A 27,833-nucleotide genomic window follows, 5' to 3' on the forward strand; every position below is an offset into this window, starting at 1 on the left:
CAAATTGTTGGCAGCGGGAGGGCCTGAGCTTGTGTGATGAATTCTCGCACATAAGGGAAGAAACGCTGCTTTTCAGAAAGGCTCTTTAGTAAATGTATTTTTTTTAAAAAAATAAAACCAACAAACAGAAGAGACAAAGGAAATTCAAAGAAAGAAAACGCTTAGCTCGCTGACTTGCCCAAGGCTACGTGAGACAACAGATTAAAAAGGGCCTAGTTGGGCGTCTGTGTGTGTATCTGCATATGCACCTGCTTGTCTGTGTGTATGCTCCTCAGTACGCACGTTCAAACACATCGGTGTGCATGTGCATTTGTGTTTGGTGAATGTTGTTTTTGTTTTTTTTTAATGTATATTCGCGTGTGTGTAGTATTTGTGTGTGTGTGTGCATGTATGTGTGTGTCACTAGGCACTGACTCGTATCTGACAGAGAGAATATTACCTGCATCAAGTATGCCATAAATAAGACTTCCTCTTACACACCTCCTTGACTTGCTAGCACCCATTCAGCCCTGTGCAGGAAGTCAAGAGAGTCACTCTTCCACACACATAACTTGTGTGTGAAAAAAAAAAAAAAAAAAATCACACTGCATATCCTTTTTCTGCTCTCCACAATGAAATGCACTACAGTTCAGCAAGCAGAGGCTTTTCATCTGAAGAATAAATATCGAAAAAGCAATCAAGGTCTATGTGCAGATCCGCTTACAATGCAGCCTTGAAAGGTAATGGCACTCACAGACCTAAAAGACGCCCTTTCAGCATACCACTGCACGGGAGGAAATCTTGGTGTTGTCTGATGGAAACCCTGTGATTTCTTTTATTTCTGTTTGGCGGTTACTTAACAAAGATCAATTCTGATGAAATGGAGGCTCTGTTTTTGCAAGGACAATGTCAGATCGGATTTTTGTTTCTGAAAATTTCACATTTTTCTGTTTTGTTTTGATGTACTTGACAGAGGACACGATCTCCCTAAAGTTTAATCCTCCAAACATGGGAACCCAACATCACCAAACTATGGATAACTGTCAAAAACGTACAAGGGCACTGGATACATTAGCTGCTTTTCTCATTTAATTTCTTGTTCCGTTTTGTTTCAAGTTATTTATTTTTTTTAAAAGAAATATGTCTACGGAAATGTTGGTCTGCAGATATGATGCTAACAGTGTCAAGCTTGCAGCAAAGCAACACACTCAGTTTGTTCATAAGGAGGCAGGTCAGAAAGCTCCTGCTCAAGAGTCCCAGCATGTCTCCTCTCAGGGACCAAAGACTGGAAGATGAGAGTTGACCTGGATAGGCAGCTGCAATTTCCTTTTGATTTCTGAGATCACCACCTCACCCTTCATGGCACTCTCTTGTAAAGACAGTCCACCTCATCGAGCTTGCCATCCCTTGGGAGGATAGGGATAGAGGCCGCCTATGTGTGGAAGAAGAGCAAGTACTTGGAGCTATAGCTGCTGCGCGCAAGGGGGCCGGCTGAAAAGCGATCATCTACCCAGTCAAAGAGGGATTCCAGGGCTTCGTCGGCACATCAGCTGCACGCCTGCTCAGGGACCTGGGAGTGAGAGGCGCGAAGCTGAGAAATATGATAAAGGAGTTGGCCAAAGAGATGGAGAAAACAAGCTTCTGGCTTGTGCTCAGGAGGAAGTATCCAAAACGGGGGTCTAGGCAGTCCCAGGGACAGCTGCGAGGGGTGGCAGGGAGATGTCCCTGTCACTGCTTGGCCACCAGGAGAAGTCCCAGAATAAGGAGTGAAACAACGAGGGATGGTCGCTCCCCAACTGATGACCCTGCAGCTGGTCCCACAGCTGCTATTGGCAGGGTGTCAGGTAGAAATACCAAGAAGGTAACAACAGCCACCTGTACTCGTCAAGAGGAGACTGACACTATGTGAAACTCCAGCCCCAGCCAAGAGAGATATTTAGTGATAAATGGCCTCAAACAGGTCGGCTCAGCTGCACTGGTAACTTCTGAAAAATTTCCTACAGCACAAACAATTATTTCTTGAACCTTAAGGGGTTAGAATGAATCACAGCATTTCAAAATTAAACATATTTATCATGTTGTGCATAAGGATCTCTGTGACTATTCCTTGATAATAATGATAATTATGTGAATTTTAGGAACTGTTCCCCTTGGGTATAGAGCAACGCCGCAGCTGCAATGCACTAAGAATGTGGTGACAAATTGGACTTCTCCCCCGGCTACATCCGTAGACGGTGTTTTTGATGCTGTGCAATAAAGCCGGCGTATGGCGGCCCTATTGGTCAGACAGGCTGAATGTACATCTGGAAGCCATCCATAAAATAGAGAGCACGGGAGGGAGGGTGGAGGGAGTGAGGAGTTAGAGACTTCGGGGGGGAGATCGGGTCAATGGCTGCTTTCCTGTTCCTCTGTTTCCTGTTGAGCAGACTCGCCGGCTGCCTGCACGGCTCCTTCGTCGCCCAGACAGGCCACTCGCTCTCCCTCTCGTTCCCACACACGCACACACACACACACACACACACTCAGCCAATGCACACCTTTCTCAAAACCCTTAGGTCTCACACCACTTTTCAAGCGAAGCAAACCGAGCGCTCTGACTCACCGCTATAGAGATGTGAAAACTTTCCCATGTGTGCACACGTGTTTACCCCTAATTGGAACTCAATGGCATATGGAACGTAGCCAATTAATGGCAACTGCACCCAAAGGGCACACAATCCTCCTCCGACTGCTCTCTCTCTCTCTCTCCGCTCTACCCTCTTTCAACTCTCTCTCCCTCTCTTTCTGTGGGGAATAGTGCTATATAAGGATGCAGGGAGTTGAAACGTGCATTTACAGATTCTCAGTCCTTGGCCTGCTTTTCCCTCTTTTTCCTCTTAGGGCTCGTTCACGGCGCTCAACCCGCTGCACCAGACTCAACTGAGCTTTGCCGGGCCGCACTGGGCTCTGCTCCCCAAAACCGGTTTAATGCCATCGCAGCCCCGTTGAGGCGAACATTGTCTTAGTGCTATAAGGTGGCTTTGGGCAACTCAGTCCGCATTTGGCGGGTGAATGCCATGGCGAGAGGAGCTGTGCTTGGAGGCGCCGTGTGAATAGACATTATCTGGGTCAATGCTGTGTGGGTATATAGGCTGGCACTATGGTGAGGGAAGGATAAAGCAAGCACCTAAGCCTCAGTGATTTTGTGTGTCACCCATTCAAATACAAAGGAGAGGAGATGAGAGAGAGGAGGGGAAAGGGATGGAGGTTAGAGGGAGGAAAAGAGAAAAGCGTGCAAGAGAGGAGAGGTAAATCAGAGTGGAGCAGAGAGAAAGTGAAATGCAGACATAATCATTCAAATAAGTGATAAGTGGAGACAGAAAAGTGCACAGGGAGAGAAAGACGTACAAAAAGACGGGCAGCAGGACGGCCTTTACTTGGCCCATATATCTGTTTGTCCTTTAAGAACATCTGGCGTGTAATACCACCCTGCTGCCTCACACTTCAACAGCTTAATGCCGTTAATGTCCACAGCAGTATATACACACACACACACATACATACACACACACAGACACGCATGTTGTGTGTACATGCACTCAAAAAGCTCTACCTGCTGTCTAAATCCTTCTGTTAGCCCCCCACGCCAAGCCCACCCCACTCCTCCTCGCTCTCAAGCTCCCTGAGCTGCCAGCGAGAGAAAAGCAGAGAAATGAGAGGACGTTACTGTGTGTGTGTGTGTGTGTGTGTGTGTGTGTGTATGTGAACATACATGCAGGAGGGAGCCCTTGACCTTCAAAGGGCTATATGCGATCAACATAAAAATACTCAGGTGGGCTTTGCCAATTGCCTGGAGTGACCAGAGTGCACACACACACACACACACACACACACACACACACACACACACACACACGTGGGTGCGCTCCACTCTAGAGTACCAGGTAGAGATGTAGCTCTGTGCTGAGAAGCAATAAAGGAAGCCAGCGTTCCCTATAGAGTTTATAAGACACACAAACGCACACACTCACAACACACACACACATACACACACACACACACACACCACTATCTGTGAATGAACTCAATCTTTCACAGGTGTGAAGATTAGCCCTTTTCCTACATCTGTTCTCTGCTCAAACCTTTCATTATGAGCCGAGGCTGCAATCCTCTTACGAGATACAATTTGCACAAGTGTATTGTGTGTTGTGTGTATATGGGTGTGTGGATGTGTTTTTGTGTGTGTGTGTGTGTTTTTTTATGTATAGTGTGATAGTGTGTCCATGTCTTTCTTTCATGACATCGCTGATTTTGTCAGATGTATCATATGACTCTCACTATTATGCCAACTTTCTGACAGTGAGTGTTTGTCTTAGCCAATCAAAGGCTTCCATGCACCGCTGAGGTTTTTGGTTCTTTCCTCCTGGGCTGTGGTCAGATTAGCCAGGTCTGATCGACCGAACAGCTGAGCAGCAGGCCTTTGATCGACCCCCCACTGACTCTGTTTGCTTTCCACTGGCAGACAGAGCGCTGAATTCCCCCTCACAGGTTGAGCACTTTATATCCCAATATATCCAACCCGCGCTTTTTTTTTTTTTTTTTTCCCTGGAAATGTCATTGTATGTTATCCCTCCCAAAAGTTATGATCTCACAGTCATGCTCAAATGGGGTTTCAAGCCTTCTGCACAGCAAGGGCTAATGCAATGCGATGTTTGCCTGGATTTCCAATAAGAATTTCCCTTATAATAATGTTTGAATTCACACAGCGGTCCGGAAATTACAGTACCGAAGCCCATTGTGTCTGCATCAACAGCATTCGAAATGAATTCATGTGTGACAAGACGAAACGGTCCGCGATTCCCATAGGACTGGTTACTCAGTGACTCATGCTCTGGTCACAGTCCAATTTGAGAAGTGAGAAGAAAAGCAAAGGGAGCTAAGTGGAGCCAGTATGAGGGGTTTGCTGTAAGCGATACAAGTTCCCCATGTGAGCTAAAAGCTCTCACGTCTCGTTGGTAGTGCCAAAAACAGAAAGACAGACAAATGAATAAGAACAAAAACGGGAGAAGTAGAGTGACAGACTGTCAGATAAACAGAAGCAGACAGACAGGCAAACAGCTATGGACTCGAAACACGTGATGCTGACCTATATTCCTCTTTCCCACTGTCAATCTCTTCACACTCTGCTTAGGAACTTAAGAGAGAGAGAGAGAGAGGGATAGAGAGAGAGAAGCAAAACTTGTGTGTGGGTGACAGGTGTCTGTCCTTCTCCACTCCGTCTCCTCTGTCTCTCAGGCATCTGAGGCAGTAATTGGTGCTGTCAGACACACACAGAGAAGGACACAGCACACACGTACACACGCACAAGAAGACACACATACTGCAGCCACAGCAACACACACACACACACATGCACACACTCCTGCCCTTCAATGTGTACCCCCAGGGCTTAAAGCAGGAGAGGTTTGAGAGGAAAACTCACTACATTCCCCACTAGCTGTGAGACAGAGAGACAGCAGGAGAGGGCAAGGGAGTATGAGGTGGGATCAGAGGAGGGAGGCGGGGGGGGGTTCGTGGAAACAGTGGCAGACAGAAACAGAAAGGGAGAACAGAGGCGGAATACACAAGAGACAAAGACACAGAGAGAAGAGAAAGAAAGAGAAAGTGAGAGAGAGTGAGTGAGGCAGGGGGCTTGAGCCGCACAGAGAGAGACCCCTGCATGGGGTAGAGAGAGATAGAGGCGAAGTGACAAGGGTGTGACAATGTATGTGAGAGGGAGGGAGTATGTGTTTGAGTTCATGTGCATGCATGCATGTGTGTGTGTGTATGTGGATAAGTGAGAGAGGGAGAGAGAAAGAGATAGAGAGAAAGAAAGATTATGCAACTCCAGCAGTGAAAGAGCACATGAGTATGATTTCATGTGATTGAGCAGCAGAGGCCACAGCCATCAGAGCGACACTGTCTTTAGTGCCTCAGTACACATACACACACGAAAAAAAGAGAAAAAGAAGGACAAGAAATAAAACATAAAGGGAAGCGAATGAGACAGGCAAAACGCAACAGCACACGCACATATATCAAAATTTCTACTTAAGTCACAGTTGAATTGTTAGTTAATTTTCCACAAAGGAATATTTACCTATTTAACAAGCAGTGGCAAAGAATTTAATACATTTTCTTTCCCTCTTTCATATATATATATAAAAAAAACATTACACAATGAGCTCATGTTGGACCAGTAGACATGAACAAAATGTACAACCAATAAAAACATCATATTTGTGAAAAAACACACTCCACTTATCAACAGTCACACTTTATACCTATGGACTATCCAATGTAGATAAGCAACTTAGTAAGTTAGTTAAGTTCACAACTAAGTCAATGTAGATAATTAACTTTATATCAAACTGTCCAATGTAAACAGTCTGTATAAGTAAAGGTTATTGTTAGAGTTTGATGCAAAGTCAATATTAAACTGATGCAAAGTTGATACTAAGTTGGACTCTCCAGTTGATACACTGGAGAGTCCAATTTAAGCGATGTCAGTAAAACTTTATTTTACTGTTTATTTTATACAACCATTTTTTCCCCCCACAATCTATTCCATTAGCATTTTGAAAAATCAGTATAACCTCTCAAATGCATTGTGATGACTTGGTATGATTACTGTAAATTAAAGAAACTGTGGTCAAGACGACTGAGGCTCTATCTCATACCAGTGATATATTGTTAGTGGTACTTATTTAGTTGCAACTTGCTCCATTCCTGCCCTCTCTCTGCTTTGTGCCAGTCGAAGCTGCCAATTTTCTCAGAAATGGGCTTGCTTGTTGACTGTAATTATTCTAATGTCTCAAAATGAATGCGTTGTTGACTTTTTGATGTAAAAATGGTCCGTGTAGGGCAGTGTCATGTTGTCACATATTGTTGACATGCATTAAATTATGCTAGCACATTAACGTTAATAACATCAAGACACATTCACCCATTTAAACACATTCTGGTCCTTGCTTTAGGGATAAGAGAGGACAGGATGGGAAAGAAGAAAAGAGAGAGATGAACCCGTGGTCTATGAATCTTTAAAGAGTGGAGACGTAGGAGATGAGGGCTGCAAGGAGGAGGTGGGAGACAGAAAGAAAAATGGTGAGGTGAAAAAGGAAGAGGAGACTATCAGTGGGGATGGGTGAGGACAGAGATGGGGGATGGGGGAGGAGAGGGAAAGAGGGGAGGAACACTCCCATTATAGAAGCAGACACCAGAGCCAGGTTAGAAAATAGCATAGAGGAGGGGAGAGAGGGATAAATGGAAAAAAAGGCTGTAATTGGAGGTGTCTGGTGTTTGTCTGTCTAATACAGAGAGGCTAGTAATGATTCCATTAGCGCCTCACACTGAGAGAGGGATACAGAGAGATACAGAGAGACACAGAGAGCGAGAGAGAGAGAGAGAGAGAGAGAGAATGAGAGTTAGAGGGAGAGAACATGTGACAGACACAAAAAGAGGAGGCAAGAGAGGCCAAAACACTACAAGATTCACAGCAGAACAGAACGATATGAACAAAAGCAAAAAACTAAAAGCATGTCAGCGTAGATAAATGGAGATAAAGGAGGGAAACAAGTACACATATATGGGATAAATATGATGTCATATTTCAAAACTAAAAAAAAGCTTTGAAGGTTGAAACTCGGTGTTTGAAAGCTTGAAATCTAATAACTAGGGCTTTGCAAGAATAAAACTAAGTTTTGAAGGCTTGCATAACGATAGGCTGAAAAAAAAAAATCAAATCTCTTCAAAAACATGATTTTGTACTTGAGTTTTCATTCTTCACTGTTTCTCTAACACATTTTCAGAGTTTCAAATTTGTCACTGTTCTCCCACTGCATTAGTTTGTTCTCCAGGTTAGAAACCTTGTAAATTTGTTGTTGGGAAAAAAGTTTTGAAACTCAATCTTTGCAGACGCATATTTGCACTTGAGGTGCAGACTGTTGTGTGCCCACACAGTTGTGATCTTGCAAGTCACGTCCTTTATGGCAACGTTGGATTGCAGCTCTGGTCTGAACCTCAAAAACAGACAGTCCAACAAAAACAAACAAAAAAAAAAAAGGTGGGATCCTGGAGGCTGGGGCATTTGCTCTCTGCTGAGTCTATTAAGTCCTATTTACTGGGTTAGCTTCGACTGACAGGCCGCTCTGCCAGTTTATCCAAATGTGGTCCAGATTATTTGCCTTTATAATTTATTAGTCATTTTGTTGTTTTATCTCTTTTTGTTATTTAGATTTTTTCTTTTTAATCACCTCAGGCGCTCTTTGTTATAGGACACAGATTTGTGTGATGTCAGTGCCAAGGCACAGTGCTGTACTGTTTAAGCCACGGGTCTATGGAACATGAGGTTGGCAGTTCAAAGCCAGCAGCAAGCATGTTTTCTTTATCCTTATGAAATGCCTATCATCTGTCCGTCTGGTCATAATTTTCCATCATGCTACAGTTGTCCTCCTCTGACGGGATATTGCCAACTCTCTGCCGCATCTGTTTACATTCACCTCACTAGGACATTATGCAAGCCTTCACAATGTAGCTTCAATCTTGCAAAGCCTTTTTCTGTATTAGATTTCAAGCTTTTAAAGCTTTTTTGTCAGTTTTGAAATATGACATCATATTTATCCTATACGCATACGGTACAAAGAACAAGAGAAAGGAAATACCAGGCGTCCACTAACAGGCTTGTTCACCTGCAGGATGACGATAATTACAAATGCCCCTCTACTCCTTCGCCAGCCCTGCTCCCCGCGCCATCCCTCAATCTCTTTGTGTGACAGCCAACGAGAGAGAGGGTGATTTAAATGCATTAGTGGGTTGTGTTTTCCCTATGGAAGACCTGCACACTGTGTCAGGGCAGAAACCTTTTGTTTGGAGCTGACGCCGTGCACTAAGAGGACTCTTTAAAAGCCTGGCCCTTGTTCTCTCAGGGACACATTAGAGTGTGGCACAATGGGGTGTTGCACTTCTCTGTGTCCTCTCATGTCTGTGTTAAAAGCAAGATGATTACTGATGCAGTTGCATTAGTTGGCTATGTGACATTTTGACGAGGGGAGGGGATGGTCTGAGTATAGAGCCACATACAGACAAAATAACAAAACAACATACAAAGCTGTTTAACAGGGACTCAATTTGACTTTTACAGATTATTTTATGGACAATGTGCGGATTCCAAATATTTGAGACTGACATTTGCAGGACAGTAATATGCAGTATGACAAAGAAATTTCATTGCTATGCAAATCCTTTTTGAGATCACACACACACACACAAACACACACACACACATCCTGCTGCTGAGTAGGTGGCGCAGGCAACCCTGCAGCAGTGGAGCTTCATTCCATCACATACAATTTAAAATCCATTGTAAAATGCAATTTGATTGTTTCCAGAGTAATTACTATCCCAAAAAGTACATATTCTGCAGCACTGAAATGCACTGCAATCAAGTGAAGTGGCCTTATTTTCCATCTTGTAGACACAGGAGGCCTGCTTTGTCTACACACCCACCAAACCACACACACACACACACACACACACACACACCACCCCCTGTGCTGACCATAACTCATTGTACTAGACGAGGGACAAACATATATCTTCTGACCTCTGGCCTCAGACTGTCAATAAGACTCCATCATTACCTCTGCACATTACTGCAACATATTTAAGTACACACACACACACACACACACACACACACGCACACACATATAAACACAGTAACACACACAGCACACACAAAAGCATGCTGTTATTGAGTTGAAGGTAGCTTGTTAAATACGGTTACATTGCTCCATTTATTCTCTCAGGAGAGATAAGAGTCGGGGGGGCAGACTGATGAGGTCATAGAGGTCACAGAGGTCAACTACTTTGCTGCGTCAGACCCGCTTTAAATAAAGTTTTAATACGGGGGATTTTGCATGGGTCGGCTGCACACTGTAGGCAGTGCAATAATTGGAGAAGCTGTCTGTGAGATCACCTGTCACATAACCACAACAAGACAGACAAGACAAGACAGAGATGCACCTCGACTCTGCATGATTGAGATGCAGCCACAGTATCTGCCACAATCTGTTCACATTACCAGTCTCAAACTGCAAAGTACAGCTTGTTCTTATTCACTTGTCTCTAAGGCCCAACTGCCAAGATTTCTGGGTGTCTTGGCTGGTGCTCCTCCAAAACAACTGAAATTGCATTTTGTGTGCAGATTCCAAGTTTGCAGTGATGAATATCTATGATTCCATTTTCTTTTCAGGGGTGGGGGGTGAGGTGCGCCCTTGGGGACAGGTGACAGTGTGGATCTAACAGGAGCTCGCTCACTCAGATGCATGTGCACACACAGCGGATACACACACAGGCACACACATACGCCATCTGTGGAGCATTACAACTCAATAATCTGCTTCCTCAGGCATACCTTTCCTCCACTCCCACAACACGCATACACACACACTCATGAACTAGCACTTTCTCACACACACACACACACACACACTGCTCTCCTCCACTCAGCAGGGAAAATGAGATATTCAGCTCTGACAAACACAAGAGGACACACAAAACCAAGAGGAGATGCCTCTAAGCAGCTCCTAGCCTTTTCTCTACAAGAACTGTCCTCGCCGTGTTGGGAGCTGTATAAAAGTCACTCCAAGTGCTGACATCCACACTCACACACACTCACGCGCGCACACAAATACACACACAAAGTAGATATATACCCAGAGTCATTATCATTCCATCCTCACTCTCTCACAGAGCCACACAGAGTGCCAGCCCGCTCCTCCACTCTGCACACATAACACAAGCAGGCAAGGATTCCTGGTGCATACACATTCTTACAAGTATACATGCACATCATCGACATAGCAGCTGAGCAAAATGTATAAGAATGCTATCTTTTGTTTAGATAAGAGTGCTTTTGTAAGCGGTGGAGAAACTGTACAAATGTGAAGGAACAGTTCACGCGAAATACGAGGGAAAAAAAAGACATTTTCCCGCTTACTTTCACTCTATATATCCAGACAGTGTGAGCTGGCAAGGTTTTGAGCTTGTCTTGATTTTCCCTGTCTCTTTGCACCCCAACACAGTGAGGCTGGATTGGTATTTATCTGTGAACCTCAAACCGTCAAAATTTAAAGTTAAAAGCTCAACAGCTACAGCTCTTTCCAAAAACAATAACACGGATGCCAGACATGATCCACGGCCTCTGTGGGTGAAGAGTTTCACCGGGAACTACTTCTTTCCGAATAACACTGACATACTGTATCTATCCACCCCCTACAAGTATGAAGTATAGATGGATAGATACAGGTTGCAGGTGTTCTTTGGGATGAATTAATTCCAAACCAAAATCTTTGACCCTGAGGAATGTGGAAAGCTGTTACTGTTGCTACAGTTTGAGCTCCACAACAGAAAACGCAACCAGCCCCATTTTATTGGGGTGACAGTACACAGGAAAGACTCGGGAAAGAAAACCTCACCATATCACACCGAAACTATCTGGGTAGACAGACTGCACTGGGGGCAACTGGCAAAATATTTTCTTTTATTAATTTATTGATTTATTGATTTTTTGGGTGAACTGTTCCTTTAAACACTCAAGTTTCATTTTGTTATGTGCTAGTAGGTGCCAGCTCAATCAACACAATGATACACAGTACATCACACAGTACAGAATTCAACACAAAACACAATGCATGTAACAACAACCCTCTCTCTCTCTCTCTCTCTCTTTCTTTCTCTCTCTCTCTCTCTCTTTCTCCCTCCCTACAAATCCTTCCCCCCAAACCCAGATTCCACTCACGTTGACAGACATCCTTGTTCTCCTCGTAGCCTGGTTTGCACACACACCTCCCAATGGGCACCAGCCAGCCCCCGTCAGCACTGCAGTACATCTTGGGAGCTTCGAACTCTTCGGAGGCATTTACACACACACCGTGGACCTCCACCAGAGCTGTGTCTCCACCTGTCACTGTGTCGGGGAACTGGGCCAGGTTGAGCACAGTGAGGGGACACTTCTTGTAGAAGACCCTGACTGAGACCAGGGCGATGCAGGCGCCCAAGTCTTGGAAGGCCAGGTAGAAGCCCTTTTTACTCAGGTTGCTGATGTCCCGCACCTCTGTGTTCAGCTTCATTACACGGTCTCCAACATCCACCTATGGAAAGGGATATTTTATGTTATGTTTATATGAAAGAGGCTGGTACAGATAAAGTTAATATCAAAAGAAATTAAACATCAAATGAACTAATTAAAACTCAAAATTCAGCTATCTGTAGTTCAAAAACACAAATGGTCACATCCTTATAAACGTTACATTTTTGTAAGCAAATGCAAACTTTAGATTTGCCATGGACTTTTCCAAATGGTGGTTATCATTTTTTTAAAAAGACAGTCTTAAATTTCAGATTCGGATGGACGGTGCATGAAGCTTACTTTAAACATCCGGCTCTCAATTCGTTTAACAGATGAGCAGTTAAGGGTGCAATTAAGATGAGGAAGCATTTCATAACGTACGACCGGAGGAGAGAGGATAGACAGTAAAAATTCTTATTTAAAACCAAGAAGCAATGTTTCAGGAGGATATAATCATTTCGTGACAACTACAAGATAAGTTAATTTGGTGATAGTTAAAGGTTCATTTGGAAATGTCTTGCCATCTGTTATATTTATAGACTCTAATTCCAAGTTTGAGCCTGTGTGTATATGTGTGTGTGTGTGTGTGTGTGTGTGTCCATACCTGTGTGAAGCTCTCGTCTGCTGCAATAGTGTCAATTTTGACATACTGGCTTTCCTTGATAAACCACAAGTTGGCATTGTTTGACTCATAGTAGTACATGTTGAATGTCTGCAAAACACACATACACAGATAATGCTCGTCACCTTTCACATTACAGAACTGGAAGCCATCAGAAATGAAGACAAGGTCAAAACCTGGTGTATTGCTGGACTGTGTATGTATGGGCAATGTGCAAAATCGCGGCCAATTTGTCACAGATATAGAAAGTGATATTCTGTTGGTGGTGTGCAATATATTTGGAATGGGCTGCAGTCAATGGATAGACAAAACGGTCTGGTCAGTGAATTCAAAAGTTTTTAGTCTTCACTAATATCCAAGAGCAGCAAAATTTTCTGTTATTAGCGTGCGATAAATTTGGAATGAGCTGCAGTCAGTCGGTGGAACGGCTGAAAACGCCCCAGAGGACATAACAGAAAACCATTCTCGCCAATTCATTTTGAACGAGCAACAGCCAATTGCGAAACTCCAACACTCGACCTACCAATATTGTAAATTCATCACGCAGTCACTGAGTCGGTGAGGGCCATTTGCATTTCTAGGGCTGACCCCGCTGTTGCAGTCCAGCCAAAAAAATTTTAAAGCAAGAGAGAGAGAGAAGAGTGAGAGGAATATTAGCTATATTTTTCAGGCCCATCCAACGTGAAATTTTAACAAGGCCCCAATAGCTCTGAATGCAGCCAGTCAGTATTCTGCTCTCTCTCTTCAAATCTCAGTCCATCTGTCTCAATGGCCAGTCAACACGATCGGCAGTCCCATGACCGCTTAGACAGAGCAGCTCTGTACTGTTTAATATTGTCTCCGATACTCATTATGTTGAGGTAATGAGAGCCAAAAGGAGCAGGGGCCAGACAAAGCGGGAAGCGATGAATACAGAGGAGCAGTGAAAAGACTGATATTAGACAAAGTGAAAGGGTAAAAAATATATGAGAAACGAAAATATATGAGCAGCTACAAAAAAAAAAAAAAAAAAAGCCTCCGGTGCATTGTCTCCGTTTCATTCCAAGCCATTCTCTCAGTGTCATTCTTTTCACGTCTCTTCTCTATTTATCTATTCATCAGCCATCAAAATGTGCTGCCATCTGCGTGTGTGTGTTTTTTATATGTGAGGGTGCCTAAATGCATGTTACATGGAAAAGATTGAATAATGAGACCAGAGAGAGAGAGAGAGAGAGAGAGAGAGAGAGAGGAAGAAAATGTGGATGTGAATTTAACATCAGGCGATGAATATGGTGCAAAAAAAAAAAAAAAAAATAGACTGTCATTTTTTTGTCACAGTGTAGTCATGCAACAGTAAAGAGACCGGTAGATAGGACACAAAAGATGGGTAATAGCAGGTTTGTCTGTCATGATAAAAATGCAATTGCAAAAGTAAAGAGCATACCTTAGAGAAATGTGTCAAGAAAACAGCAAACTCTACTGAGCATCAGGTTGGAGCGAGTTCTTCTTTAGTGTGTTAAAACTGCCCATATCACCAGTTTGATATAAACTCCGTAAGTAGTGTCGTTTCATCTGCTCCAAAAATTCCACAGTAAATTATTTCAAAATCCTATCTGTGCAGCTCATAGCGGTGTTATGCCCTCATGCCACTTTCAAAACTTTTCTCATTAATGCTCTTGTTACTGATCCCCAAAGAGGAATGATGTCTCTTTACTTGCCCTCCTCCACAGGTCAGCTACAGGGCGGCACACATGTATCTGCTGAGGGTCAGGCTTGCTCTTGCTTGAACCCCAGGCCTCCAGTTGAAGGACTGGATGCCTAACCACTACACCACCCTGGCGTCCGATGTTAAACAGCATATGTGTGTATGATCCTGTGTTTGTGTGTGTGTGTGTGTGTGTGTGTGGTGTTGCAGACCTCTTTGCAGGTGCCAGGGACCCCAGGCAGGCTGTTGCAGTCCCTCAGGGTGAACTTGATCTCGATGTAGACGCGCTGCGCCCCATCGCGGCTGATGTGGCGTGTCCTCAGCCAGTTATTCTGGTTGGCCTCCATGACGTTGCACACCTGGTAGGTCCTCATCGGGGTATTCCTCTCATCCATCACACTGATCTCCTCCCACTGAGCATGGGGCGAGGGGATGGGGTTGGAGAGAAATAAGGAAAAAGGAAGAGGATGAGGATTTCACATCACATGGGTTTACTGGTTCTGGGTTCGATTCTCTTTAAGCTTGATGGCGCTAATTACATGTTAACATATAACATAAGATCCATCAGGATTGTGGTTAATAAGAAAACTTCTATTTTTACCCCGCTCTTCTTATAAGTGTGGCCTAAACATAAAATTTCTGAGAGATTATAATAACACAGGGCAGAGACAAAATAGTGCAGATTTAGGATCTGTCGCTATGAAGAGGTGTCATTTTTCAGCTGGAGAGCAAGGGAGGGAAGAGGGATGGAGGGAGGCACGAAGTTGTGAAGAAAATGTGCACAAGGAGAAGTAGAGAGAGATGGAAGGAGGAGGAAGACAGAGGAAGGGGTGAAATAGAGGAATGAGAACAATGAGAGAGAGAAAGAAGAGGAGAGCTTGTATTGACTGAGCACTCCCTTCCAAGTCTAACGTCAAGAGAAAATGTCTGGGTCTCCAGTCGAAGGTCAAGTGGCCAGGAAAAACCTCAAAAGCACAAGACCAACTTGACAACAGAGCCACTTAACCATCATGTCGACTTGTTTCATCACAAGTCAACGGACAGAGGAGATCTCAGTCCAAGGACTGCACATGGGAAAATGGGCCCAAGTTCAATGGAGTGTGGCTCAGGGTGAATCAGCCCTAAGCCAATATGTAAGTTCAGGTTTCATGTCTGAGTGAGTATGAGTGATGATCTGTGTCAGGATGACTGAAGGACTGTCTTTGTCCATGCTACACATGTGCATAGTGTTTTTTTTTTTTTTTTTCTGATTGATTGCATGTTTTAACACTTAACAGGTACACAGGAGTGTGTGTGTGTATCAGTGTGTGTGTGTGAGAGAGAGCGACAGTGAGAGAGAGAGAGAGAGGTAGGACAGAGCTACTTTGTCTCCCATCATCTGCTACCATCTGTTTCCACTTGCAAGTAAGGCAGTAATTGAGAACACTTCTCGCATGAGCAGGAAAACATTTCTATCCATGCGCACACACACACACACACACACACACACACACACACATACACACACACATATGCACACACATACATTCACACACACAAAGAGAAAGAACGCTTCTATTTCTTAAAGGAAAGGAAAATAAACCAGTGTGGTTTCAGAGACTCAAGATATCTGATCCACTCAAGGGGAAGCTAACTGCCACTCTTTCGCACTCACACACCAAGACTCACACAAATGCACACACGTCGCACACATCCATGCACACATCCATGACACACACATTGGATGAGCACTAGCTTGTGGTGAGAAGCGAGAGGACCACCATCTTCGTTCTGAGCTGCTGTCATCATCTTAAAGCTGGAGCTCTAAGCTCTGGAGTGATGAGCACATATCAACTTACAGTAGTCTGACCATGTAAACACATACGCCAGCACACACACGGGGCATGACCACATGTACACACACACACACATATGCATGCACACGTATGCAAGCATTCAAGCATGCACATGAACATGAACACAGACAAAAACCAGTAGCTTCGGTAGCTACCTGTCAAACCTCACTTGTCTGAAAATCAAATGAAAACAAAGCGGTAGACGGACAGAGGCAAAGTAAAAGAGAGAGAGAGCGAGAAAGCCAGAGAATGAGAGAAAGAGAGAGGACAGACCAACAAAAAAAGCAAAGGAGGCAGCAGAAAAGGCTAAGAAACTTCCAGACAAGGGGAACCCGGGTTAAGTTTTGGCCATTGAAGTAAATTTGATGTGACGGCCCAACAACCCGGCAAAAGCTTGACGTGTTTCACCCCAGAGTCCTGAGTACTAAAACAGATCCACACAGAAACACACACACATTCTCACACTGACACGCACGCACACGCACACACACACACACACACACACACACACACACACACACACACACACGCTCAAACTCTCTCCATACACTCAAGTGCTTTTAATCTCCAGTTTCCTCTAATAATCTACAGTGTGTGAGTTGGAGTGGGAACAAAACCACTCGATACTGATTTTGTGAATGTGGCCCAACAGTCTGTCTAGTGCGGGAGGCTGGAGAAGGGAGGAGAAGAAGAGGGAGAAGAAAAGGTGGTGGTTTGGTCTGTTAAAGCTGCGCTCCTCAGCAGACATGATGTCCTCTGTCGACAGTTTCGAGCTTCACTGAAAAACACTTCCACTTTGACAAGTGTTCTGTCTGAAAATCCTGTTTTTCTTCAAACAAGAGAGATAATCAAGATAATCCCACTTGTTTCCAATGCTAATCAACTTGTTTCCAGAACTGTGTTGAATCAAGTATCATTTGCTTGATACTATAGTATTTAGCTGATCTGCTGTATTCTGCCTCGTGTTTATACTTGTTCCCGGAAAGAAAAGTTTCTGAAACAGCCGAATTTGCATTGGAAAAAACTGGGATAATCTCATCCCGCAGGCAGGAGTTTTTTTTTTTTTTTTTTTTTTTTTTTTACTTGTTTAAAACAACAACAACAAGATTTTAAAACCAAATATGCGACGGAACAGTAGGCCATTAGACTTAAATCACTGGTTACGACTGAGATGATCTTTTTGCAGTGCAGAGTATATTTCAATGGGGTCCTGCCTGACATATTATACAGTACACTGTACATACATCACGTAATATTATACAGATAGACACACTGGCACACAATGAGATCAGCCACACTCAGCTCAATAAAATGAACAAAACAAGATACAGAGAGAGAGAGAGAGAGAGAGAGAGAGAGAGAGAGAGAGAGAGATGAGATGAGAGGAATGAATGTGGGTAAATTACAGGCACGCCTGGCAGCTAAACAGACCCATCTGTGCAGAGCTGGGACCAGTCGGACATCACAGGACGGTCACACACACGCACACACAGACACACACACACACACACACATACACACAAGGCTGGGTCCCTGGGGCACGGTAATTAAAGCATTTATGGGAATAGTCATTGAGGGATAAAGAGAGCTTTATGAAGTCTTTGTTTATTTCTTTGCAGGCAGAGTTTGGAGTGGCTGGATTACTGCCACTTCCTGGTGTGTGACTTATTTCCCTGGTAGGCGAGTCTGTTCATTGTCACTCAGTGTGGCGTATAGCGCAGGTGTGTTTACGAACATGAGCACAACCTGCCTGCTCCGTAACTCCCATGTGCTTGTAATGCACCCGCGGAAAAAGTCAAGTGAAAATACGACAAAGGAAATGTTTGGACATGCTGAAGAGCTTAAGATCTCTCTGTCCATGACTTGTCACCACATACACACACGTGCACACATATAAAAACACAGAGAGCTAACCTGTTGCCAAGGCGATGTTAGTTCAGCCTGAACACTAATTAACATTCAGAGGGTAACCCTCATCCCTGAACCCTTCATCACCTCGGCCAATCAGCGCAGAGCCCCCTTGATTGCTTTGAAGTGAGGCAGAGACGTCGGATCGGGGTTTAAGTTCAACCACTCACCAGCTTAACATAATATCCCTCTTTCTGCAATCATCTGATGGGTACACCTACGAGGACAAAATAGGCCTTCAGACCCTGGAACAAGCTCGGGCTTATGGAGGGGATCGAGACAGAGAGAGAAAGAGGAGGAGGGGGAAAACACAAGCGGAAAATGAAAAGACAGAGGAGGGGGAGGAATGAGCTGCGGAGGAGCCTTTGGGAGGAAAATGAATAAAGATGCAGTCGGGGCCTCCCATTTTCAAACATCATTACTGTGTGTCTGTTTTGTGTCCCGCACCAGGAACACCCCTGCCAAGTGACAGAAGTGGGTCGCTCCACTCAGTCGCAGGCCCATCCCGCCCTGCATGGCCTGGATTAAAGGTGACCCGCGGGGGTCAAGTGGGGTTTTAGACTGATTCAGGTAGACAGTGGTCTGAGAGTGGTGGGAATACCTCTTGCTGAGGCCCGTCTCCAGATTTACAGTTCAAAGGTCAACTAGATAATCCCACTGATATGAAACACAAGACCCTGGGAGACCCCCTCACAGCTCTGGGACCTTTCCTCTCTCATTCTATCACGCTACCTTTTCACTCTCTGGTAAAGGTGATGGATCTGACATTATCTTCACCACGTTCATTTGGAGTCGCGAATAGATGATTCCATTGTCGACAGGATTAGCAGCCTCTGCCGGTCTCCACAGTCCATTTTAAATTACAAATCCTGGGTGGGATTTCACTAGAAATCTTCTGGAGTGAATTATGTCATGAAACGGGGGGAGGACTGCTGTTCTTCTAGGAGCAGCAAGTAGCAACATCTTCTTTATGACAGCGGTGGGATTCAAGCAGTGTAAATTTCAAGAAACAAGATTAGAAATAACAGTCTGGGACCCATTACTCTTCCACCTTGGTCCCAGGCCTTCTCCACCAGTAAAACCTCTCAAAGAAGGTCTCTGATTATTGTGAAAAAAGGGGGGAGCAAATACAACTCACCCACCATTCTGTCACTGGACTCTCAAGAACAGGAATTACACTAAGATGTCAATTAATCAATTCATTTGGCAAAGATATACTGAAGTTTAGTTTTTATACTGAAACTTAATTGGAATAAACACATCTCCTTTCAGTTCTGCTCTCCACCTGTTTCTTTCATTTCCATTTTGTTTTTGCACTCGCTTTGTTTTAATCTTTCAAGCCAGTCCATCCTCCATCTGTCAAAGAGGAGCTGTGCAGGAAAGTGTGTGTTTAATTCAAGTAGAAGTTGGTGTTCGTTTCAGTAGATTTCACTGTGACTGGGTAACATTGTCCTTTACATTAATAACACCTTACTGAGGTTGTGAGGCGGAGGGATGGCATTTATGGAGTAAAACATTAGCATTATGTTACGCCTTCACTAGCCACAAAGCAAATAGCAAATAAACGAGACAGCGGAGGCTTTCAAGATTATACAAAGACAGACACTTAATCGGTCAGATTAAAGGCAGAACCTTTCCCACAATGTGTCAGTTGATATTGTATGATTCGGGGTCTGTTTGTAATAATAATATTTTCTGAAAGACTAGCTATTTGGAAACGGATTTCTCACTAATCAACAGTCAAAATGCTCCCTAAAACCACAACGTGCCATCTCCTTTTAAAACAATGGAAGAGATGCAGTTTCACTGTTGAGAGATTTGATGTTCAAGGACTAGAACCAAAAACACACGGTGGTAGTCCAGGCAACAACCATGATTAAAACCACCTTAAAATGAACCAAATCTTCCACAAAGGCTGCCCTTTGGTTTTTAAAATGTGAATCTGTTAGCTCAGTAAGAGGTGAGGCACGTACCTCTTCCTGATCAAAACACAATATGACGGCACAGCCAAAGCATTTCCAAAAAAAAAAGCAGGCCAGATACCCCTCCCATTGTAGGAGAAGACTCCTTGCTTAGCCCTTCTTGCTTCAGCTCAGCCCTGCCTGCCTCTCTGCTGTGCACAACCATGAAACTGTGTGTGGCATCCTGCAATTTAACACTCCGACGTTGAATAGTCGAGAGGAACTGTGACTCAAGTGGGAACAGAATTAGCTCACTGCCATTCAATAGCTTGTGTGCTCGCTGCTGCGCTGAGTGACATACAGAATGCACTCTCATTTCTGTATTGAATGCTCTATGTCTTTTTTCCTCTTTACGCTCCCTCGCTCTCTTCCTCTCCTCACCGCTCTCTGTTGTCATTTTAAGATGCATCGTGGCTGAGCTCCAGACTCCCTTGGTCCCTATACCTGCAAAAGGCTGGTTATGCAACCACGCACACTCACACACACACACACACACACACACACACACACACACACACACACACACACACACACACACAAACACACACACAAATACAGAGACAGAGACACACAAAGGCGTGCAAACACACCTCTGACACAAGTAACGTGACCACATACACCCCATCTCCTGTTACATAAGAATATTTACCCCCCCACCCCATCCCATCCCTCCACTCCATCCCAAAATCGCAACCCATAATAAATGGCGGCTCCAGTGCCACAGCATTTTCAGCACAGCGGAAATAATTTGTAAATTCCCCCCGCAGACTCCCGATTTAGCAAGGAGCGTTCGAGAACCCAGCGTTCTCAAAAACACACACTTCACTGGTGCTGCTGCCTGTTCTGTACCCCAGCTTGTTTCCTGAAAATAAAATGTGTAAACACAACCAGACAGTTGTGATCAGGTTTCTCTTCTTGCCAGCAGCTTCTTATATAGATATAGAGATGTTTTGGATCTTTTTTTCTCTCTGTGTGTGTGTGTGTGTGTGTGTGTGTGTGTGTGTGTGTGTGTGTGTGTGTGTGTGTGTGTGTGTGTGTGTGTGTGTGCGCATGTATACTCACCCCCTCATTAGGGTAGGCTTCCCAGCCCAGGTCGGCCAAGGCTGACATGGAGTCCAGCAATGTAACTGCAGAAACAAAAAGACAAGAGAACAAACATATGAGCACATTAGCTATTTATTTTATTTTAATTTTTTTTATTTGACGCACTGATAGAGACTTGAACTATCAAGCCTCCCTATTCATTTACTAAAACCTCTGGACAGACAACACCTACATCTGCACCTGAGGAATATTCTATTGAAATATACCCTGCTTGGCTTTGAAATTTTCTTTCTTTTCTTTCTCCTTGATATATGGCTAGTTTGCAAGCTGATTCACAAGCTGTCTCCTTCACACTGAAGGAGTTTATTATGCTCCACTCCAAAAAAAAATATCTCTAGAATGACAAGGAACTGTGCTCGCCTTTATAGGTCCACTACATTTGCTTTTTACATCAATACAGCAGATAAAAATGGACGTTTTATGCCATCTAATATCAAAACCACCTCAGATGTTCATACTTTTTCAGTGACAGCCAAAGAACCATAGGTTTCTGATGGACCAAATCAGACTTGTTTAAAATATGCATTGTTTTAAATTGCAATTTCATGTATTCTAATTTTCTTTAAATGTTTCTATCTTGCACTTTGTTTCACCTGCCAAACAACTGAGGATGAAAAAATGCTGTTTAGCTCTAACTCTGTATAATGCAGCAGACTTCTTCTTTAATTTTATTAATTTAATAGTATGTGGTCCTTGTTAAATAAATAAATACAATGTAATAAATAAGAAATAAATGGCATGATGTCAGCGCGTATAAAGCATGTACAAGGTTTCCATATAGAATGTGGACAGCATCTCTGAGACTATGGGATAATATAACCCTCTCATATAAAAATCCAGTATATTTTTGAGTCATATGGGGATGTTTTTTATTGTGCTGGTGTACAGCAGCATTGGTAAAACCAAATAATCTTTTCAACCTCAAGAGTACTATGGTTGCACTACAGCTATAATGGTTCAAGGTGATAGAAAGCCATCGAAACTTCATGCAGAACCAATATACTGAAACACAATGTACTGCATCTTAGTCACATTTTCATTTTCAACACTGTCATGAACAATAAGTGCAAGATGCAATAAGTGCAGTTACAGAATAAATGTGCCTTTGGCTCTGAGTCACACATCTTGTCTCCTTTGTCTCCTGTTTACAGTTCCTGTCTCTGTGTGACAAGAGGAAGCGGGGGGAAGGATGGAGAAAGGTGAAAATGAAGAGCGAGGAGAGGGAGGCGGCAAGGTGGCAAAAGAGAGGCAAAATGACAAACTGTTTAGATTCGGGAGCACGGCTCTCCACCGGGGTGTGTTTGTCGACTGTGTGTGTATGTGTGCGTGTGTGTGTGTGAGCTTGTTGAGACCTGGCTCAGTCGGGCCCTAATCAAGCCTTCAACACCGCTGACCATCAATATTTAATCAGCATCCATCTGCAGAGACTGCTGCCTCTCCCTTTCTTCCCTCTCTCTCTCAATCACACACATTGTTGCTCACCCACCCAGGTTACCCCCTACCACCCCCACCCCTCCGACCCCACCCCGTCTTTCTTCCCAGTCTTTGAACCAACTCCCTCCCTCCACAGATCTCAGGTGCACCAGATTTGACTACTGAATAAATGTTATCAGTCACAATCACCGGTATCACAGGTATGGGTCAGTAGAGCCCTGCGTCTACCCACTTTCTAGTGGGTCAGACGGCTGATATCATCTATTGTTTTCACCAGTCACTCTTAACCATGCAAACATCAACTTTAGCCCCTTGCAGTAGCTTTCATTACCTAGACTTTTGTTAGCTATTTGGTTAAGTTTAGGAAAGGGTTATGGTTAAGGTTAGGAAAAGGTAATGGCTAAGTTTAGGAAACTTGATGCAAGACAGTAACTAATACCATTCTTGCTTGAGTTGGGACACAATCCCAGTCTATGGAGTGAAAGTCCATGTGACTCCCTACTTCCATGACCGACTTTGCTGATCTTCATGCTACGTCACGGTACATCTGGCTCCAGGGTCCCATCTGTCTAGTTAAGACGGCTTGACGATAGGAATAGATGATAACAGCCTTCTGACCCACCAGAAGAGGCAGTACGGCCCGACTAACCCATACAGGTGGGGGTGACTGTAACTGATAAAGTCCATTCAGTGGTGTGATAACAGTCAAACCGAGTGTCAGATCAGACGTCTGAGCCTCTGACCAGGCAGGGTCCACCGGTTCGCTGACACTGTTTAAACTGAGCCAGAGGCGGTGCTTTAGCAGCAAGCTTTCACATTCCCTCCAATTACTATGAGCTGGCAGCACTGACCCACAAAAACTGCTCGAAAGCCAAAGTCCAAAACACACACACACACACACACGCACGCACGCACACACATGTATGTATATATATATATATATGTGTGTGTATACATATTTATAAAAAACATCAAATCACCAGTGTTATACATAGGGCTTGTTTGAGGGATTGCCCTCCCGAATGTAGATGAGACAAATCACTCAGCTGAAGAGGGCTGAAAGTGTCTGGTTCGACAGCCTCCCTGTGTATCCGTCCTGCCTGTGGGTGAAGAAAAGCACTGTAAAATGATTTCATCCCCCTCTTTTTCTTGCCTTGCCTCTCTTCCTTTCGCGCTCACGCTGCTCATCAGCCCTAACTGAATCCCTGCCACTCTGCAGCCGTTCTCCTCAGCTCAGCACACCGTGACAGCAGGGAGGCATGTCATGGTGTATTAGGGTGTGTGTGTGTGTGTGTGTGTGTGTGTGTGTGAGTGTGTGTGAGTGTGTCTGTGTGTATAAAAGCAGACATATCTGTATGTGTCTGCTGCACACGCCAACATGCAGCAGCGGGGTCGGTGCATTACATCTGTGTGCAAAAGTACCTACAGGAAAAGAAAAAAAAAATAGTGCACATGGCATAATGAGGCAGAGAGGAAGCAGAGCGGAGTCGAGGTGAGAGAAAGAGAGTGGGACAGACCAAATAAGAGGAACGATAAAAAAAAAAAACAACAGTAGAGGAGTGATGCTGAGCAGTAAAAGGTCAGAGGTACCCTCCAGCCCACATGTATTTAGATAAACTAAACACCACTCATACTGCTTTTTCTCTGCTCATGGGCATTTGAGTGACAAACAGAAATAGGACATAATAGTATAATAAAATGTGATTTCAGGGCCGACTGGAAAGGGACATACATGTATGCACAGCTGTGTACCTACCCACCCACTCACACACACACACACACACAGTCACACACATTCACAGCCTTGTGAATGCTGGAGATAAAAGCAGTATCTGTACACTAGGTTCTTCAAACCCGGCAAAATTGTTCACATGTCCTTTTCATGAAGATTACACCCAATAATGTTGCCTGAGCCTGAGTTTCTATAGTAATTTTGCAATAAATTCATATTACAGAAGGAAAGAGAGGCTGAGTATCATTTATGTGGGTGCACAAAACAGTACAGATAGTGTTTTTGCCCAAAGCCGCTGTGTTTCTGGTTCCAAGGAAAACGCAGCTGGACTTGCATCACTTTAGTAAGCTAATGTGTTACTGGTTACCGACCTCCATTACACATTGTGCAGTCCGCTGGGAACATGCACACACACTTTGTCTCTCCACCTCACACCTCCTGTCAATACCACTTATCACCTGTAATCAATGACTGGATTCATCAATAATGTATTAGCCATAGCTTCCTGTCTGCTGACTCCGCCAATGTGTGTGTGTGTGTGTGTGTGTGTGTGTGAGTACCTGTGTGCCTGTGTATGGATAAGAGGTAAGGAGAGAGCGGAAGACCAATCTTTAGCATGTCATGCTTCTAAAATGACATGTTGGAAATTAAGAATATCCTTCTAAAAACAAACCGAATTTGCTTTTTGGTTGAGCTGGTTGTTAAATCATCTCTCTCTCTCTCTCTCTCTCTCTCTCTCTCTCTCTCTCTCTCTCTCTCTCTCTCTCTCTCTCTCTCTCTCTTATTCTCTCGAGGGAATTGACTAAACTGTGTTTCTGAAATCTAATCCAGGGCAGACCTCCTTTGACCCGAGCTAAAAACACCAACCTCATCAGTCAGTCACTCAGGCCAGGCTCAGGTTTGATCTAATGTCCACACACACACACACACACACACTTTCTCTGAGCTGATGAGTTGCTCAACATGACATTCCATACCCGCAGAGGTGCTCCTTCTAAATTTGATCACTCCAAAACAACACCTTAAAAAAAAAAAAATCATTCACCACAGACTTATCACATCTTTCTGGCCTAAAAATACCCGTTCCACATACACACTCAGATACACACACAAATTTTCCCCAGCTTTCATCATGGGAACGCATGCGCACCCACACAAACAAACACACACACACTAACAGAGAGAGAGAAACATATACTCATGCACTCATTATGGTGTGAGTTGTTAGGTTACAGAGAGACATGGTGCCTTATTGATTTTCAGCTCTGAAGTGTGAGGTTTACATTCTGCAACAGAGAGAAGAGGCAGGGAGGAAAATGGGTGTTTTGTAAGTTAAAAATCACCATATAGGCAACATCAAAACTAAACATTCTCATAAACAAGAAATATATCAGGCCTAGATACGGCTGACAATTTTCACTCTGTTTTTCTCTATCCGTCACTCAATTTTTCTGTGTCTCGCCCATTCTCCCTTCTGTTTCCCCCCTCTGCTCTGTCTCTCTCTCTCTCTCTCTTTCTGTCTGTGTCAGTGTCTCTCTGCCACTCTCTCCCTCTCTCTCTCTTCCCCCAGTCTGTAATCCACAGCTTCAGCTGGGCTGCGAGAAGCTGTGATCTACCTGCCAAGATTCAAACAGCGCTGCCAACGGCCAGACTGCCGCACAAAAAGACCAGGATACCACACGCACACACGCACACGCATGCACACACACACAGCAAGATGTTGCCAATGCCACGAAGAAAAAGAGACTGCACAAGAAGATCACCACACAGGCCCAATATACAGTACAATGTGTGACTGTATAATGAGTTCATGAATGTTTTCCAGTTGTTTAACACACAAAACATTGTGTAATAACATGGACTGATAGAAACTGAGGGGGCAAGTGACATTTACGTTTAACACACCGATACAGCATGTAGTCGATGATGTACACGTCGCTATGCACTGAAAAAGAGAGCTGCTTCTTATATGGCACTGTGGTTGAAACTACTTACGCAGCCATCGGCAAACATTTTTCCATTTTTCATCTGTTTTTCAGGAACTGTATGGCTAATTTTATCTGGTATATTCACAATATTACAGTGTTGGATGTTGCGCCGCATTGTGTATTGTGTTGTAGAGTTATTGTCATTGCACTTCCTTTTGTATTCCTGCCCAGCAATAACAGATGCAAATTAGCTCGATAATACATGTGGTGGAATTTCTTATAAATTGTGCATTGTCCCTGAAAACAAACAAACAAACAGTAAATGCATCAATAAAAGATTAGTCAATGCGCATTACAATTCAGTTTAATTCTCTCGTAAACAGTCAGCAAACAGCATTTAAAGCATAATTAGAAACATGACTGAAAATGTGAGATTATGTTGGTTTGAAATCATTGACAAGGTTTAGAAACGGTCACTTTGCATTTTGTTCGGCAGTCTTGCCAAGATCACTTGCATACACACATACACAGAGAAAACACACAGAAAGAGCCTTCAAATAGAGCTCTTTCAAAAGAGGAGTTAACAGGAAGTCACATGCGCACAATCTCAGTATTAGCGCTGCTGCTGCCACACACACACACACACACATACACACACATCCTCCAGCCCTTCCACTCCAATGATAACGCAGTTCAACAAGCAGGAGTGTTGTCAGGGCAACAAACTGGGTGATGGGGAGAGGGATGAAGGAGGGGGAATTGGTGAACTCTGAACTTTAGGAGTGAGCCGGAGCCACATCAAGACTCGCTCACTCGACGTTCCCGATGATCCACCTCTGCGCTTGCCAGTCTCTGAACAACTGAGAAGGTCTTATGAAACCAGTCTCAATCGTCCCGCCTGGATTTTTTTTCTCTCTAAATCTACGCTCTTCTTCCCCCTCTTTTGTCCTTTCCCTCCTCCTCATTTATTCAAGCTGTCTGTCTCCTGCTCCTCTTCCATGTCAGCAAAGAGACTTGCAATATTAGTTGCTCTTTGTTTCTTTCCTTATCCTGTCCTTTCATAGAGATAGGGAAGAGAGAATATAGAGAATAATTTGCACTGCATTTTTTTTATCAATACATGGAATGAGGTGTAACCATCAAGTGACCCGCTTTGCTTGTATGTTAAAGAAGCTCAGTTTGGGAATGAGAGTGTGGCTGGCACAAACAGATCAAACTAGAACAGGACTCGGAGAGATCCTACGCCGCTAGTATATAATGTAATTAAAGGGTCATGAGGGAAGCCTGAAAGTACATTGTGATTACAGTGAAAGTGTGTTAAAGGTTTTGTAGAGCAAGTCTGTTGCCCGTAGCCTATGACCCACTTGTGAAATGGATCAATTTCCTGCCAAATGCTTCCTCAGTGTTGCACAATGAGCTCCCAGTGCTTTGTTCCATCCAGAAACAAATGTCACTTCTCCAGTCGTGGATGTAAGCCCACAATGATGGGGTGATAACA

At 43.9% G+C, this 27,833-nt stretch overlaps 1 protein-coding gene across 2 annotated transcripts in view; it reads right to left on the reverse strand.

Annotated features, from left to right (window-relative positions):
* The window catches only part of epha4b (eph receptor A4b), a 96,967-nt gene that overhangs the window by 58,743 nt on the left and 10,391 nt on the right, over positions 1-27,833 (reverse strand). For both annotated transcript variants that reach the window (XM_030074340.1, XM_030074339.1), the window contains exons 2-5: positions 21,200-21,264; positions 14,646-14,846; positions 12,732-12,839; positions 11,798-12,149 (exon numbers count right to left, since the gene is read on the reverse strand). In XM_030074340.1, coding sequence (XP_029930200.1) covers positions 11,798-12,149; positions 12,732-12,839; positions 14,646-14,846; positions 21,200-21,264 — 726 coding nt within the window. The remainder of the gene's footprint in view (positions 1-11,797; positions 12,150-12,731; positions 12,840-14,645; positions 14,847-21,199; positions 21,265-27,833) is intronic.

The sequence above is a fragment of the Myripristis murdjan genome, chromosome 17, assembly GCF_902150065.1.
Source record: "Myripristis murdjan chromosome 17, fMyrMur1.1, whole genome shotgun sequence".
Classification (NCBI taxonomy): Eukaryota; Metazoa; Chordata; class Actinopteri; order Holocentriformes; family Holocentridae; genus Myripristis; species Myripristis murdjan.